This window comes from Apiospora aurea, assembly GCF_038362705.1.
Source record: "Apiospora aurea strain CBS 24483 chromosome Unknown utg000004l_segment0_segment0, whole genome shotgun sequence".
In the NCBI taxonomy this organism is placed as follows: domain Eukaryota; kingdom Fungi; phylum Ascomycota; class Sordariomycetes; order Amphisphaeriales; family Apiosporaceae; genus Apiospora; species Apiospora aurea.
In genome coordinates, this window is record NW_027117391.1 from 3,160,761 (window position 1) to 3,177,425 (window position 16,665).

General features: G+C 57.5%; 8 protein-coding genes across 8 annotated transcripts; 3 read left to right on the forward strand and 5 right to left on the reverse strand.

The window, feature by feature from the left end:
• Positions 1-216: 216 nt before the first annotated feature.
• On the forward strand, positions 217-2,260 carry PG986_005767 (uncharacterized protein; the record flags this gene model as incomplete). The annotated part of the gene is made up of 2 exons (XM_066841989.1): positions 217-946; positions 1,011-2,260. The coding sequence occupies 2 exons, from the start codon at positions 217-219 to the stop codon at positions 2,258-2,260; spliced, it is 1,980 nt and encodes a 659-aa protein (XP_066701851.1).
• Positions 2,261-2,384: 124 nt separating this feature from the next.
• PG986_005768 (NAD(P)-binding protein) lies at positions 2,385-3,383 on the reverse strand (the record flags this gene model as incomplete). The annotated part of the gene is made up of 1 exon (XM_066841990.1): positions 2,385-3,383. One exon carries the CDS (start codon positions 3,381-3,383, stop codon positions 2,385-2,387), a length of 999 nt encoding a protein of 332 aa, XP_066701852.1.
• Positions 3,384-4,214: 831 nt separating this feature from the next.
• On the reverse strand, positions 4,215-4,496 carry PG986_005769 (uncharacterized protein; the record flags this gene model as incomplete). The annotated part of the gene is made up of 2 exons (XM_066841991.1): positions 4,215-4,398; positions 4,450-4,496. 2 exons carry the CDS (start codon positions 4,494-4,496, stop codon positions 4,215-4,217), a joined length of 231 nt encoding a protein of 76 aa, XP_066701853.1.
• A 1,222-nt stretch (positions 4,497-5,718) lies between these two features.
• On the forward strand, positions 5,719-6,933 carry PG986_005770 (uncharacterized protein; the record flags this gene model as incomplete). The annotated part of the gene is made up of 1 exon (XM_066841992.1): positions 5,719-6,933. The coding sequence occupies one exon, from the start codon at positions 5,719-5,721 to the stop codon at positions 6,931-6,933; it is 1,215 nt and encodes a 404-aa protein (XP_066701854.1).
• A 726-nt stretch (positions 6,934-7,659) lies between these two features.
• On the forward strand, positions 7,660-9,921 carry PG986_005771 (uncharacterized protein; the record flags this gene model as incomplete). Its single annotated transcript, XM_066841993.1, has 4 exons — positions 7,660-7,826; positions 8,281-8,694; positions 8,750-9,074; positions 9,127-9,921. The coding sequence occupies 4 exons, from the start codon at positions 7,660-7,662 to the stop codon at positions 9,919-9,921; spliced, it is 1,701 nt and encodes a 566-aa protein (XP_066701855.1).
• A 601-nt stretch (positions 9,922-10,522) lies between these two features.
• PG986_005772 (uncharacterized protein) lies at positions 10,523-12,079 on the reverse strand (the record flags this gene model as incomplete). The annotated part of the gene is made up of 1 exon (XM_066841994.1): positions 10,523-12,079. One exon carries the CDS (start codon positions 12,077-12,079, stop codon positions 10,523-10,525), a length of 1,557 nt encoding a protein of 518 aa, XP_066701856.1.
• Positions 12,080-13,695: 1,616 nt separating this feature from the next.
• Positions 13,696-14,677, reverse strand: PG986_005773 (hydrolase-HD superfamily; the record flags this gene model as incomplete). Its single annotated transcript, XM_066841995.1, has 3 exons — positions 13,696-14,278; positions 14,362-14,539; positions 14,635-14,677. The coding sequence occupies 3 exons, from the start codon at positions 14,675-14,677 to the stop codon at positions 13,696-13,698; spliced, it is 804 nt and encodes a 267-aa protein (XP_066701857.1).
• Positions 14,678-15,326: 649 nt separating this feature from the next.
• Positions 15,327-16,322, reverse strand: PG986_005774 (uncharacterized protein; the record flags this gene model as incomplete). Its single annotated transcript, XM_066841996.1, has 4 exons — positions 15,327-15,788; positions 15,873-15,954; positions 16,016-16,102; positions 16,159-16,322. The coding sequence occupies 4 exons, from the start codon at positions 16,320-16,322 to the stop codon at positions 15,327-15,329; spliced, it is 795 nt and encodes a 264-aa protein (XP_066701858.1).
• Between the last annotated feature and the right edge of the window lie 343 nt (positions 16,323-16,665).

A 16,665-nucleotide genomic window follows, 5' to 3' on the forward strand; every position in this document is an offset into this window, starting at 1 on the left:
TGCACACACTTACAAATGGTGTGGTTTTAACACAGCATTTTCTCTCTTCCCATATCTTTAATGCTCCATATGTAAGAGCTTTCGGTGGCCTGCTTTTTCAAGTTGATCGAAGTCCGCCACCCGAGTTGACGACTACTCGGATGAGTAGCTCTTGTCGTCCCAACCGGAACAGCCCATTTTGATTCAGTAATCTGGACGAGTATCTGGCTATACAGAATGACGCCAAAAAGAAATTTCGAATTAAAGCCGAGCGGCTCGAGAACCTCGACCGGAGGCGTCTCGCCATTAGGAGGAGAATACGACGAGTACCTACACGCGTACGACGTACCCAGGAGCCAAAACGGGTCACAACCCCGCTTTCGAACCACGACAACCGAAGTCCAGCCAGAAAGCCTCTTCTATCCCCCACACAATGGAAATGGGCCGCGGACGGGAGCCTCCCGCTCCTGGTGGTGGGCCGAGATCGCGTCGGTGGCCGGCAGCATCGCGGCCATGGTAGCGCTGGTCGTTGTCCTGGCCCTGTTCGATGGCCGGGCCCTGTCGCAGTGGAACTTCTTCATCCAGCCCAACACCATCATCTCCATCCTCGTCATGGTCAGCAAGACGTCGATGTTGCTGGCGGTGAGCGCCTGCCTCAGCCAGCTCAAGTGGAAGCACTTCCACGACCGGCCGCGGCCCCTGAGCGATCTGCAAATCTTCGACAGCGCCACTCGCGGCCCGCTCGGGTCATTATATCTCATGGGTAACCTACGGCTCGGCGCCGTTCTGGCCTTCTTTTTCGCGGTCGTCACTACTGCCAGCGTGGCCATCGACCCTACCGCGCAACAGATTCTCCAGTTCCCTAGTCGAATCACGAAGCTAGAGAACGTTACATCAAAACTGGGAGTGGCTGAGCAGTACACCTCCAAGGCCTTTCGAAACAAGTATCCCGAGTCCGATGCATCAAGTATGTCACCCAAATCACCCTAAACGCTTAGTGGTCCCCAGGCTGACCAAACAACTGTATCAAGACTTCTACCTCGAATACTTCAACGGAGACACGCTGCTCCTCCAATCTAGCCTTTTGAACGCCATTTTCGGCTCAATACCGGAACCGTCTTACTCTTGTCCGCCACCGGCCACGTCCTGTTCGTGGCCAGACTTCTCGACGCTCGGCGTGTGCAGGTCCTACCGCAACCTGACCGAAGCTGCCGCCCCCGCATGCAACGCCACCTCGAGCAACGATAAAGCCCCGACGCGGAACCTGACGTGCACGTACGACTACCACGGCCGCAACCGTTCTGAGCACCTGGTCGACATGAAGTGGAACCTGGCAGCGAAGCCCGGGCCGGATGGGAAGATGCAGGCTTACCCGGCCGACTGGACGTGGTACCAGGCGAAGAGCACCATTCATACGGACAAGTTTGGGCACCAAACATTGTCCATGACCTCCGTCAAGATGCTGGACGGCAATGATAGTCCCGTCGATGGCAAGACGCCACCCCCAACGGAAATGCTGCAGTCCGAGTGGTCCCTCTGCGAACACACCCACCACGGCGCCACCGTCGACTCAGGCCGCCTCACGCCCGGCCGCGTCGTCTCGGCGCCTCTGATGCCCCTGCGGAACACGACGGTCCCCGCGAGCGACCGGGGCGCCGGCCCCGGCGGCCTGTACGACGAGAGCTTCGTCACGTACCGCACGGGCGACGGCGCCACGACGGGCCGCGAGTACACCGTGGGCCAGTACCAGTTCAGCCGGCTGTACGCGTTCCTCAAGAGCGCGCTGGACAACCGGTTCGGCCTGTTCGACAACGCGACGCGCGTCGAGTCGGGCGGCAGCCTCGGCACGCTGCTGCCCATGGGCTACTACATGAACCTCACGGACCACGCGACCCTGACGGGCCGCATCGCCGAGGGGGTCTCGGCGCAGATGCGGAGCAAGACGCCCGCGGGCGACAACGACGACCTGACCATGCTCGAGGGCGCCGCGCTCCGGGCCGAGACGTACATCCATGCGCGCTGGCCGTGGGTCCTGCTGGCGCTGATCGAGGTCGTCGCGGCGGCGGTGCTGGTGACGGCGACCATCTTCATCACCCGGGGCCAGCCGCTGCTCAAGTCGTCGGTCATGGCGTTGCTGCTGCACGGGCTGGACGGGTGGGAGGAAGAGGGGAAGGCGGGGAGCTTGGAAACGGAAAAGGATCTGGAAGAGCGCTCGAAGGGCATGACGGCAAGGCTTTGTGAGGACGATAACGGGTGGTTGCGATTTAGCAAATCATTCTAAAGACAACAAGACTATATACAGTAAATTTACATAAGTTAATTATCGGCAGCAGGCGCATCTGCCGCCCTTCCCTGTCGACCCTCCCTGATGATCCTCTCCACCTCGTCCAGCTTGGTCAGCTTCTTCAGGAACCCCTCGAACAGCCACGCGGGCAGCAACGTCCCCATCCAGGCCAACGTCGCGCTCTCCCCCTTCCAGATGACCTGCGGGGGCTGCCGCTCAGCAGCAGCGCGGCCACCTCGCGCGCCCACTGCTCGGCCGTGATGCCCCGGTCCGCCAGCCCCTCTTGGCTCATGGCGTACTCGACGACGCTGCGCGCCGGCGCGTAGATGGAACCGGCGGGCAGGGCACCTGCCCACGTGGGCGGTGACGACGTCCCCGGGGACGAAGTTGTCGCTGTAGCTTCGGACCCTTTACCGCCGTCGCCGCCGGCGCTCCCTTTGTTCACGTTGTTGTTGGCGATGATGTTGGTCCGGACCCCGCCCGTCTTGAGCTCGACAACGCGGATGCCGAAGGGCGCCACCTCCATGCGCAGCGCCTGCGACAGCATGGCAAAGGCGGCCTTGGACGAGTTGTAGACGCTCTGGAATGGCATGGCCATGACGGAGCCCACCGACGTGTGGTTCACAATCATCGGCTGCTGCCGCTGCTGCTGGCCGCCGCCACACAGTCCGCCGAGGCACCAAGCTCGTGGAGCGTTACTGCTATCAGAAGACGACGAAGAAGCCCGGAGCAGTAACAGCGGCAGAAACGCCTGCGTCACAGCGACCTGGCCCCAGACATTGGTGTCGAACAGCTTCCGCGCCGCGTCCAGCGAGATGTCGGCCACGGGCATGGAGTACGACACCGCCGCGTTGTTGACGAGGATATCGAGGCCGGTGGCCGCCGCGGCCGAGACCAGGGCGACGGCCGACGCGATGGAGTCCGATGAGGAAATGTCGAGCGGGAGCGTCATGATCCCCTTGTCCGCTAGCGGCTTCAGCTTGGCCGCGTCCCGGGCTGTGGCGAAGACGTGGTGGCCCGCGTCGTGGAGGGTGGTGGCGAGGGCGGCGCCGATGCCGCCGGGGGTGCAGCCTGTTATTAGGATGGTGAGTGCCCTTTTTGGGGCGGATGCGAATAACATCTTAGCGGTGGTTGGTGGTCAATGGGAGAGCAGAAGGTGTTAGAGGGCAGGCGGAAGGGGTAGAGGGGTCATCAATTAACTCGGGACCCCCGAGCTATTTATGAGTGCAGAGGTTGTCATTTCACTGGCTCGTATACATACCAAAAATCTTCGGCCGCTCTCTGTTTTTCCCCTATGATGTGTTTGGCAACCGGGTTGCTAGATGCGCCGAAAGCCATCATGAAGTTGATGATGGCTGACGTTGTTGTGGCTTACGAGACCCACTCCCAAATAGCACACACCCTTCAATCCCAAATGTATGTCTGATTGGGATAGACTCGTTGATAGTACGTTAGGTAGTTTGATTGGCTCCAAACGGTGTCTCCACTCGTATAACTGCTGTCGGCAGTCAAAGGGATGAAACGGAAAGATGTCCTCTCTCCCCGGGAACTCCTCGGGACAGCTGAAGAGAGATGACACCATAGTAACCATCCAGGACATGCGGCTTTTTACCGTTTCCACTTCAACAAGGCCCTACATGCAGCACACCCATCCGCACGCTCCCGAAGTGCCAAAACGTACCTGCCACACCATTGCTGACCTCTTCGCCAACCCTCAAACCACGATCAACGTCTAACATCCGCATGCACCCAGCGAAGTTGGCTTCCACTAAGAATTGACGTCAAGCCAGCTCCCGAAACAGCACTCAAGTCAATGTAGATCTTACACCATGAACCTTGATTCCTTAAGCTACTTTTATGCCTCTTCAAGCCGAAACAAAGCAGGGTGATTAGACGGTTCGTTGCAACACAAACTCGCTGGTTTCTGGGCAATTGTGCGGCACCCTGCGCATCACTTGGATGCCGCCTCCCACTGCTTCTGCCAGTCTGCAAGCTGTGTTGACATCTTCTCTTCCTGGTGCTGCTGAGCCCCGATCTGTACTTCAGCCGAGCAAGAGAGCCTTTCGGTGGTGGTCGACGAGCTCTCAAGATATTTCTTGAGCTGGTGGCTCTTTTCGTTCTTCGTGGCGAGGGCTCTGTTATATACGCTCAGCTAGAGACTTGTATGTGATCCATGGGCCACCCACCCTGTTTTGTTCCCCATCTTTGGAGTGTTGCCTGAAGTGCCGGTCATGATGCTCACAGTGAGTGAAAAGATAAGTGGAAAAGGGGCAAGGTCTCAAGTTTCGAGTACAGCGCTAGCGGGCCCTTTGGAACAAAAAGTATTGGTCCAAAAGGGGGAGGTTCCTTGGAGTGAATACTCGTGGGACTTAATATAGCGTCACCTTTTTCTGGTATTAACAGCAAAGCCATGTCTGCTGGTCGTGCAAATTCCATCTTCACATTTCAATCCCAGACTATGTATATGCGCTCAACACGAACAACTTGTAAGATTGAGTATGCGGAGGCCTGTGTTGTAGCTCCAAACCTCCAGGCAACGCCCCGACTCAACAGCGCGCTGATGAACACGGGCGACGATACCTCAACCGGGGGTTTTGGGGGAGAGTCAGGAGCTTGCAGACGATTTCATGATTGAGAGCGTGTGCTGAACACACCGGCGTCTTTTCTTTTCATTGGTTGGGGGCTATCTTCCAAGAGGAGGAATCTAAGCGAGCCAATGACTTGCGAAAGACACAGATGTGTTCGGCAAGAGGGGAAGCTCTATCCCATTCTGCGGCGAGAACAAAGCTCAGTATTGATATCATCGCATTCTGAGCGACAGTATCATATCCGAGTCCAGGGCTGCATTTACCCATGTCAGACGCCTTTTTCGAGCTCTTCAGAGTACGTATCGGAGTGGTGTAACTGCGCCAGACACGCCAGCTCCAAGGTTAAACAGCGACAATGTGGTGGTCGTTGTGCTGGAGGATTGGAGCCGCCCGACGACAGAGCCTGATTCGGACACTGAACGCGTCAAACATGATACCTTCAAACGTTCGATTGAAGACAGCGAGGATGACTGGGATGTAGATGAAGGTTATGACTCCTGGATGCCGCTCTGTCTGCCCTGGACAGAGCCTTCGGAGGAGGCAAAGAAAACTGCTCCAACGCCGACGGGGCACAGCAAAGAAGCTTGCCACTCTCCTCCAGACAATTATTCCCCAACTTCACACAATATACGCAATGGAAATCCAAGCGAGACCGCGGCGATACATGGCGGTAGCTCCATGAAGACTCTAGGCAAAGATTGGCTGTCTGTAGAGGAGTGCAAGCTGTCTTTTATCGATTTTCTGGACAGACCCGTTTCGAATCTTATAGTCAGGGGAGAAGAAGCGGCCTGCTCACCAAGCACCTCCCTTGATTCCGACATGGTATCGGTACCGGACTCAATAGACCATCCTACAGCCTTGGACACAATGCCCTTGGATCACCGAGATATGGAAGTGATCGACACTGTCAGTCAGCAACTTTTCAACGGCTTTACACTAATGACCATTGCGCCTTCGCCGGGGTCGAGACATGGATCGGGATATTCAGGAGAGACTCGAGACGTATCAGATGAAGAAAGCCCGCCTCAACACACCGGCTCGACCCATGGGCAAAGCTCCGATCTGGTGCTTTCCACCAGTCCAACACGTAACAGCCCCAATAAGAGGAAGCGGAGAGACGAAGGGAAAAGCGACGATGAGGGAGACGACGCGCATGACAGACGTGGCCCCAAGCATCCTGGACCAAACTCGTGCGATATATTCCGGGAGCCCTTGGCTTGTCCGTTTTGGAAACATGATGCACGGCGTCACCGGGATTGCTTCAAACTTAGGCTGAACAGCATCGCCAGGGTGAAGCAACACCTGAGCCGATCGCACTATTCCGAAACCCATTGCGAGCGCTGCAGACTCGTCTTCGCGTCAGACTCGTTGCGCGAGAACCACCTCCGCCACGAGCAATGCCAGTGGAGATGCCCGGACGCGCTGGTTGGCATCTCGCATCAGCAGCGCAACGATCTATCCAAGAAATCGAAGCCGCACCACTCGGAGTCCGAGAGATGGTTCGCCATCTGGGCGATCGGCTTCCCAGGACAGCCCGCGCCCTCGTCCCCTTATATGGATCCTGACCTGTCACAGGACATGGCCGAGTTCCGCATGTATGCGCAAACACATGGTGCGCGGATCGTAGAAGAAGAGTTAGGACGCCACCGCCTCTTCGTGGAATCTCAGGGATCCGAATGGTTCCAAACTCTCCTGCGCACCGCGCTTAGCCGCGGACAGGACATGGCCTTCGACGCGTGGCTTGTTGCCCGCGCCTCGCCGGCGTCCAGCCAAGCTCAGGGAAGCCACACCCCGGCCCAGTCGCTTGTCAGCGGCGGTGCTTTGGGTGGTCTAGGAGGACCCAGTACCACGCCCGACTACATGAGAATAAACGACATTGAGGGTTTCGGCGACGGCGCAGCGAACAACTTAAACGGCGTAATCGGAGATCAGATAGAACAGCTACCCGTGTCTAGTACCCCAGGGCCTATCGAAGGTCTGGGCGATCTCGGACAGCCCCGGGGCAACGACATCAATGACCTCTTTGGGTTCGACATGGGTTTTGACCAAGACGTAGATGTGGGGGATTTCTCCTTCATGTAATATGGCACAGGTCCCTAAAAATTGAGGGTGGGTATTGCATCTTGCTGCTGTCGGCCAAAAGGCGGGTTGGCAGTCGTGGCTGGGGGTGCGCTCGGAATACAATACAATTGAGCCTCTGGATATCTGACTAAGTAGTAGAGAACGACCACAATCAATCAGGCAACCTGAGGGGGGTACCTAGCCGAAACCGACGGGCAATTGATTGAGCTAAGCCTCGTGTGACATGACAGCACGGAACGTGGGCCAAGCTCTTTTTTGTTTCATACTTGCTGAAGAGGGAAACTGTCGTTCGTATTTATGGTGTTCTTTGTGTTCTTCGGGAAGGCTGTGTGTCGTGTTGTACGTAAGGTCCAAAGAGGGTTCGCTTTCGGACTCGGAGCTGAGCTTGGCAAGAAACGCGTGTTACTTACATGTAGCCAAGGATTATGTTAGTGGCTGAGCGGTCACACCCCGGCCGAAGCGTTGCGTAAGCCCGCCCGCGGCAATACAGCATACTGCAAAAAAGGGAGAGAGAGAACGACCAATCCTAGCTCACGTCAGCTAGCCAGCCAGCCACTTCGGGGTAGAGAGAAACGAAACAAACAAACAAGCCGCCTGTCATGCATTGAAAGAGGGGAGAGGATGAATTGCGTCGCCATTGATTTCTCGCGCCCAACTCAATCTAAAATATGTGATTTTCTGGTCCACCATGCCCGAGGTACGCAGTATCTCCCGCCGTCTTACTCCATGTCGTCGTCAGTCGTTACCTACTACCAGCACGCGTCTCTGAGCTCCGAGGACTCGATCCGGGTCCTCGAGCTCCTCCCCTCGCTCTGCTCCAAGGCGCCCGTCGAGGTCAGGCTCCGGGAAGTCTCGCTGTCCGAGGCCCGCATCATCAAGTACGAGGCCCTTTCGTACGCGCGGGTGGGAGACCCAAAGAGGAGAGGGTTAGGGGGCAGCAACAAATCATCTTCCGTCGTCGTCGTCGTCGCCGGCTCCGGAGGACAGAGGCTGCCCGTCACCGACAACTGCCACGCGGCCTTGGTCCGTCTTCGCCGTCGTTTATGGACGCGCACCTTATGGGTCGACGCCGTCTGCATCGACCAAACCGATGATGAAGCCGGGACAAAGGAGCGCAACCGCCAGGTCCAGCTGATGGGCCGGATCTACAGCCGCGCATCGCGGGCCGTGATATGGCTCGGTCAGGGGGACAAAAACATGAAGTTGCTGTTCAGGGCCATCAGACTGTGGTCGGTCTCAGCAAAGGCGGAGAAGGTCTTCAACCGGAATGACTCCATCTGCATCGAAATGGCAATATTGGTTGCTACCCTGTTGCTGTTCAGTAAGCTGTCCTATACCTTACAACAGCCCGTTCTTTCACTCACACATCGGCTTAGGGGTATACCCCGGAAGGGACTGTGTCCAGCCGGGCCTGAACGACCTCAGTCAGAACCCTTGGTTCACGAGGGTCTGGACAGTCCAAGAAGTCGCCATGGCTCGTGCCGCGACAATCATGACCAGCTGCTCGGAACTCAGCTGGAGCACGTTCACAGCCATATCGCGCGGAGTCGACCTCGGCTATTCCCGGACCCCCATGCGGCCATTCCTGGACTCCGTTTCTGTGCGGCAACACACGGCGGCGGCGGAGGCGGCAGAGAAGGCATTCGCCACTTCGATGGCGCCGGAGAAGGCAGCAAAGCTTACCGCGGTGGTATCTGAGAAGGCGTCCAGTTTTACTACCTCTTCGACCGAGACCATCACCGAGGATAAAATACATTGGCCGTCTGGGCCTCACCTGAGGCTCTCCCGTTCAAGTAACAGGAACCCATGTCTCCAGCGGCGTCTGCTGCAATGCCTCCCCCTACCTCCAATGCGCGCGGGGCCACGACAAAGTCTACGGCCTGTACGCCATGGCCAGCGACTGGGGATACGACCTACCGGAGCCCGACTACGACCGGCCTATCGAGGACGTCTTCCAAGCATTCGCCGTGTCATTTCTTCATGTCCACGGGAACGTATTGCCGTTGACAACGACCCTCCCCGCCAACCCACCCACCGGCTTGCCTTCCTGGGTCCCCGACTGGCTCACGTCGCGACCCGTCGTGTCCGAGGAAGACGTCGACGCCTCGGGCGTCTTCGCCTCCCCTCTACCCGCCCGACTGGTCTGCCACCAAGTCCTCCCACAGCTACGTGACCTGGTCCCGCGAGCAAAAGTCCCTGGCGCTGCGAGGCCAACGCCTCGGCCGCATCCGCACCCGCATCTCCGGCACGCCGAAGGACCAGCACGACGACCCGTCCTCCGCCGCCTTCGACGACTTCGCCACGGCGTGCCAGAACTGGATCCAATCCCTAAGCGTCTCCGCCCTCGACAAATCCCTTCTCCTCCCGCAAGACCCCACCGACACCAGCCGCCCCAAATGGTCCGCCATGGAGCAATACCTCCTCTTCACCCCGTGGGGCCCCGCGCGGTCCCGGCAGCTCGGCCCCATCTTCCCCACCAAGGACGAGCACAGCTGGGAGTTCGGCTGGGACCGCGTCGCGCGCCACAAGCTCCTGCTCGACTGGCTGCACCGGACGCGGCACCCGAGCCTCGATGCCGCCGTCGCCGCGCTCGGCGACAGCCCCTTCGTCGACGTGCTCAGCGACCCCCAGAAGCTCGACAGCAGCCCCCCCGGCGGCGAGGTCCCGCAGTACCTGCAGCATGTGAGCCGGGCGCCCGCCGTGCTCGAGGCCAACTTCCGGACGATGCAGCGGCACGTCAACCTGTTCGCCAACTACGCCTTCCTGACGCTCGACCAGGACGGGCCGTGGGCGCGCGCGCACCTTAGCTGCCGGGTGGGAGACGAGGTCTGGCTGTTGGCTGGGTCGGACGTGCCCGTGGTGTTGCGGAGGCAGGGAGACGGCAACGCTCGGTTTCGGGTCGTGGGCCCGGCGTATGTCGATGGGGCCATGTATGGAAAAATGTGGGCGGATGACGAGAGCATGTTGGAGACGATCACTTTGGTGTAAGCGATGGGCCTTTTTAGCTTGCATATGGGTAACCCGCGAGATGGCGTAGGGCGTTAGGAGACAAGCATTTTCGACGGCAAAGGGCGGTGCCGAGACTTCCCGGACATAGTAATAGAATAATGCCAATAGAGATATGCTTCGACATGATTCGATGTGGTCATACAGGAACAAGTCAGGACCATGGCCTGATACACCCAATGACATGTATCGTAGCTGACGCACACCGACCAATAAGGCATAATGAACATGGCAACCGTCATTTCACAGATGAGTCTTGAATGTAGTCCTACAAACCTATGTACAGTAACGCCAACAAATCGGGTATAAAGAGCATGTACTGGGCGCGAAATACCCTACCAGCAACCAAGTGACAGGAGAGACAGAAAACACCAAATCGTTCCCCCTTTGGACGCTGTTGCTTGCGGCGGCACGAGTCATCAAGAACGCCAAATTGAGCCGAACACCCTGCAATAAAGACAAGAGAATGAGCCCACCGCCAACGCCAGCTATGAATCGCATACAGAATTAGCCGCTCCAGGAGAATGCGTCAAAAACACAGAAAAAGGCAACGTAGCGCAGCCCACGCACGCACGAGGATCGTTTAGTACTCGTCGTCCCAATGATTCGTGCTGCCGCCGTAATCCATCTGGCCCCCACCCTCAAAACTCGTGCCCAATGCTTCCTGGCCTTGCCGGATCATAGCCTGCAGCCGTGCGTTGAAATCGTTAATCCGCGCATCCGCCGCACGCTCTTCACGCAGTCGCCGCGCCACCATCTCCTGGGCTTCGGGGTCTAGTCGCGGGCTAACCTCTTCCACCAGAGTCTCTCGCCTTCTCACCGGGCCCGCCTTGCCAGTCGCCGGCGTTGCGGCCAAACCCACAGAGGCGGCCGAGGCGGCGCTGTGATTCCGCCGGTGGTTACCACGCAGGATGTGAGGGCTAGGACTAGGAATCCGCGATGGCTGTCGTGGCGATGGTGTGTAGAACGCCGGCGACTGTGGCCGGCTTGCGATAGGAAGTCTGCTGGGTGTAGGTGTAGACGGCCTCTCGGGGGCGGGTATCATGGAGGCGGGTATCATAGAGCGTGGTCCAGCAAAACTTGCCGGCTCACGGAAGGTAAGGGAAGGGTCTCCAGCATGGCTGATACGGCCCGAGTGCCGGCGGTTGAGGTTCGGTGCGGTGCTCAATCTACTGACTGGCTTACTTATGCGACGAGGTATGCTGGGCCGGTTCTGTAGTGCCGAGGACGGCCGATCCATCGAATGGTGTGATACCGGGGCGGGTGGGGTCATTTGCTCGGCAGGTTCGTTGACCATGACCCAGTTCTTCCGTAGCTCATCGCTAGGGGTGTTTGCGGAGATCTGGCGCCTCTTAGCGGCTGGCGGCGGAGTCGAATCGGGCTCCTGTTCGTAGTAGAACGGGGTATAATCTGATTCGGGAACGGCGGCCGGGGTCGGGGCCGGGCTATGTCCGTACTCCAGGGCCATCTGGAAGGCTTCATCGTTACCTGGCAGGGGGTTCGCTTGAGCATCGAAAGCTCTGCCGCCTCCTGCGTAAAACCCTCGGAATGCACCCGTTTTGCAGAATTCCCAGACCTTACCCACAACACCTCCTATGGTGTTAAGGGCAAACGCGCTCAACCATCCTGTAGGTTGGGCTGGCTCTGGCTCCATCGGAATGTCTGTTCTGTTTTGCCCTGGCATTGTCGAGTCATTTTCATCGTGCGCGCGTTGGGAACCCAGAGCACGCCTGTAGTCGACATCAGAATACGTGCTGGATTCCATATCCCCACCCAGTTGATTTTGTACCATTCCGTTGGGCGTTTCAATTTGACCTCCAAGTGTGTATCGTATCTCTGTTCCGCCGCTTATCCTCCTCTGCCCCATTCTGTCGTTTGTATTATAGCCGCCATTCATCATCCCATCGTGCGAGGGGGTCATTTCTCCGTGACGCAGGCGCTTGCGATTTACGTTAGGGGCTGGCGTTTGTGCGTCTGAGGCGAGACTTCCGTTCGATTTTGACAAGTAGACCGAACTCGATGTTGAGGGTGACATGGGAGGTTGAAAGATGCCAGCGTGGGCGCCGGACATGGGCGACGCTCCGTTGGGGGACTCAAAATGGAAAGCTCCCGACATGGCGACTTGAGGCCCAAAGGACATTGCGACGTGCCTTGTGTCTAAGACAGCTGTGGCCGGGAGACGGGCCTCGATCGGGTTTCTGATTGCGCGCAGAACCGCGGCCGTTCCTTTTGGGTTCACTGACTTGCGGGAAGTTCTTCGTGTGAACCAGTGCGTAGACTCCGCCGAAATTTCCCGTCTGATGTTATTCGCCAGGCTCCGCTGTTCCGATGGAGCTGAAGCTGCGCCGGCGGTGCGAATAGATGGAACGGACGAGGCTGGGTGCGCTCGGGTTCCCGTTCGTCGCGGAGTAGAACGGAGGGCTGGCTGGCTGGCTGTGCGGGAATAGAGTTCTGGCGTCCGTCGAATGTTGGGGTAGTAGTGCCTCGTGATCAACCACCCGACTGTGGGGGAAAGGGCGTCGCAGGTTGCAAGATGATTTTTGATGATGGAAACGGGACAGCTTCAGCCACTGGAAGCTGTGGGTTCTTCGATTTTCAATTAACGCCAACAACAGAGGTCAAAAGCGGGATTGGCTGATTCTGTTGCTTGAGCTGGTGAATGGATGCCTGTGCTAAAAGGAAAGTTGGCTTGGTCTCGATGACGAGGTACGGTACAGTTGGTTGGCGGCCCCCCTAGTTTGCTGGTGCTGTCATTCAATCGTGGTCCCTGTCAGATTTGACCGATGCGTGCGTGTTTGGATGGGATTCTACGACTAGTCGGATGCGCAAGATACAACGCGCCAGAGGGGTGGAAAGTGACAGCTCGCAGGGGGAAAAAGATCTGTTCGTCACCGAGTTCTTGAACCCAGGTCCTTCTGTCGATCAGTTCAAATGCTGGTGATGTGACGTAGGCTAGTTGAGTCGGTGTGTATGTTCAGAGGTTGGTACGCAGGGGAGGAAAAAAGAGCCTTCGCGAACCCGATCGCACGGGACGCGCTCCAATGGTCAGTCGCGCGAACAACAGAAATTCGGGGACTACCCCTTTTAACAACGGGACCCCTGAGATGGCACTTTCACGATGCGAGAGATCCGCCGCCCTCGTGGCTTCTTCCGTTGATAGGCGGCAGGGCTGCAAATTGAATTTATGTATTTGTTGAGGTAGCGTTGCCCGGGCCACATGAGCCGCCAAGCCGCCTTGCCATAAACAGCCTTGCGTAGGTTTTTAGGAGGTGCCCAGGTGCCAGGTGCTTGTCAAAAAAATAAGTGCCCCGCTACAAAGCGGCGGCGGACAGTTGGTCAGTGGGTGGTGACACCACTGATAAAAAGCAACAACAGCAGCGAGGGGCATGCCGCATCGCGGGGCATTCCCCAAAAACATAGAAGGCATAACCAATTAACAGCATCCAGGTCACACAACATGGCATTTGTGTCCAATTCGTTCACTTCATTAATCTACTCTAGTCTAGCAGTCTTTCCGCGCATTTTAAACATATAGCGAAATAGGCGCGAACAACTCCAGGGGTAAGTAGTTAGGTGGGCGGTGGGATGCTGATGATCTGCACCGTTCACATGCTCCAGGTCGACGAACCTAGAAAGCTGCAGCTTGGAGGGGTTGGTTCGATGATTTTTTTTTTTTTCTTTTTCCTGAAGTTGGACCGAGATGGCTGCGTGCGTCCACGGTAGCAGGGAGAAGAAAGAAGCAGCAGCCGCCGCGCTTCAAGCTTCGCGCGAATAATAAGCGTCCTGCTGCTCGTGCTTCTTGTCCTGCACACCGCCATTGACACCGAGCTCCCCGTGCACCACATGATCCTTGCCCTTCCAAAAGGCGTCGCGCTCGGCCAGCACCTCGTCGGCCCACTTCTTGGTCTCGGGCAGCACCATCTTGGTCGCGACGTAGGCGAACTCGCCCAGGTCGAGGTCCTTGCCGCAGCGCTTCTCGTACTCGACCATCTGGCAGAGCAGCTCCATCTTGTCGATGTCGTGGACGAACAGGCTGTCGAGCGTCTGCGAGTCCTCGTACTCCTGCCAGATCGCCCGGATCTCCCGCCCCGTCACGCCCCCGTGCACCTTGCCCAGCAGCCGGTGCGCAATGTAGTCCATCGTCTCGGCCTCGCGGCGGCTCTTCTCCGGCTTCGGCACGCCGTCCACGGGGGTGATGTCGCCGACGATCGACTCGGCCATGTCGTGCACCAGGCACATCTTCATGCACTTGCCCAGGTCGATCTTGGCGGCGAGCTCGGGAGGGCAGAACATGCTCATGAGGGACATGCGGTACATGTGGTCGGAGATGGATTCACCCCTGTCGATAGGTGCAGGTTAGTATAGGCGCATAGACAGACACCGACTTTGCGACAATCGCGACTGGCGGTGGTGACAACTAACCTTTCGATGCCGAATCGGCGCCATCCTTCGCGTTTGTTGGTTTTGAGGCGCTCGAGGAGGTGGAAGAATGGAACTGGCGAGTCGGTGCCCTCGACTGGCGGCGAGGGCTGGACCGTCGCCAGCACCTTATCGACCGACCATGGCCCCGAGGTTTTGGGAGCGGCAACGACACCCGGGTCTGGGAAGATCTTGTCAATTGTCTGCGAAACCATGTCTCGGGAAGGTCGACGGGCTGAAAGTGAGCAGGGTGTATGTAAGGAGAGAAAAACTTACCGAAAAAGTCCTTGCCGTTAAACGTAGCAACTGGCGGCGACATGTTTTCTCTCTAGACAGCTTTTTTGAGTTGGCGCCGGCGGACGAGGAATTGGCTGCTGTTGATTCGGGGTCGTCTGTCTTGCTGGGAAGGGTGCAGTGTCCCAAAGTGGGCTGTGGACGAGCTGGGCTACAGGCCTGATTGGGCTGGATCCCAAATGCAAAATCTCTGGTTGGCGAGCTTGGGAATCCAGGGGGGCTTTGGGGGGGTCAGTCTGTCTTTGGAGTCGGTGTCGGTGCTTGACTTTAGTGACTTAGCTGGAGTTTTAGCAGGGTCTCAGCGGGGGTGGGGCGGGGAGAAAACGGCGTCGCTGTGGTTGTCATGTTCGCCTCAGGAACAGTTTCAACTGGATATATGGCCTGATTGTGTACACACGTGTGTCCTGGTTGGTATTTGCTTGCTATGGGATCACTTTACAGGGCCTTCTGTGACTTGACAAACAGCGCCTTCAACTTGTCACATGCAATCAACGGAGACCCGTGAGGGGTGAGGCCGCGCTGTACGTACAAACACGGAATGACAAGCTCTTGTTCTATATGTAAGCCTTTCTTGTCAACACTGCTCGCCAGTGTACGATGTCTCGTTGCCTAAGTAGGTATTTTGCGGTCATGCCACAAGTGAAACCGCTGGTTCCATCCCCAGGTCGATTGCCTCATTTAACGGAGGCTCTCGTTTGCTCCTGCCTCCTGGAAAGCCACTCGTCAAACTTGTCCTTGCCATCGGCGATAACATCAAACCCCAGCAGACTCCTTTGGTACTCCGCATCGCCCCAATCGAAAGAGCAGTTCCCCTGCCACCCAGTGCCCGACAGCGCCGCCAGCTCCGCATCGCGCCGCCGCTGCTCCTCGCCGTCGGCCAGATGGTAGTAGTGCCGCGTGTCCACGGCGCCGGCGACGTTGGTCTCGGTCCGCCGCTTGCGCAGATCTTGGTACAGGCGCAGGAGCGCGGCAAGGTACTCTCCCTTCCCCTCGGGATCCGCCGGCACACACTTCTTCTCCAGCGATGCCGCCAGCAGCTGGCCCAGGACCGCGCCGTCCTCGACAGCCATGGCGGCGCCTTGGCCTTGGTACGGCAGGGTGGGGTGCGTTGCATCCCCCAACAGCGCGATGAGCCCCTGTTTAAGATCTGCGGCTTAGCAAACGGGGTACATGGGTATCTCCAAAGATCGACGAGAATAGAGAACGTCTACAGCACATACCTTGGTCCACTTGTCGAGACTTTCAAAGTGAAGGAGCTTCCACTTCAAGGCCGTGCTCTGGCACGAGATGATGTCTTTCAGGCTATGAGTGAGTTGGCTGGATCAGTATTTGCAGGATTCAAGACAAATAATGAGCTACTAACATTGGATCCCAGCCATCAAAGTGGGCATTCATCTCCTCCAGACTGCTCGAGGCTACCTTGACGCCTTTGGCCAAATCATCCGCTACTCTGTAGGAAGCTGTCAACGGCACCGCCCTGGAGACCAAAGAGGCTTTGCAACTCACATCAAGACCAAGTTGTATTCTGTCTTATTCCTCAAGGGGTAGAAGACAGCATGCTTCCCCGGCCCGAGCCAGACCTGCAGGTCCAGCTGCTCTATGATCCTGTTGATCTTCTCATTCCCCAGGCTGAGCAGCTTATTGCGGGAAAATGTTCCTCGGTACGCCATATTATCCGTCTCTGCTGGCGAGAAGGGACGTCCCAGAACGACTTCTCGCAACGAAGACCATAATCCTAAGGTAGCATCGTCAGCCATGGCCTCAATCCGGGCGCGTGTAGGTCCGGAGAGGTCAGTTGACTGTAATTACCGTCCGCGCCAATTACCACGTCTGCTTCGACGCGTCTTCCATCTTTCAAGACCACAACCTCTTGGCCCGATTGTGACGGCTCAACGCCGATGAATTCCGCACCGGTCACAACCTCTGCACCAAGTTGCCTCGCTTCAGAAAGCAAGAGCTTATGATAGTCGCCTCGGTGAATAGCTCTTTTCACTTGCTGTCAGCTTAACTCAG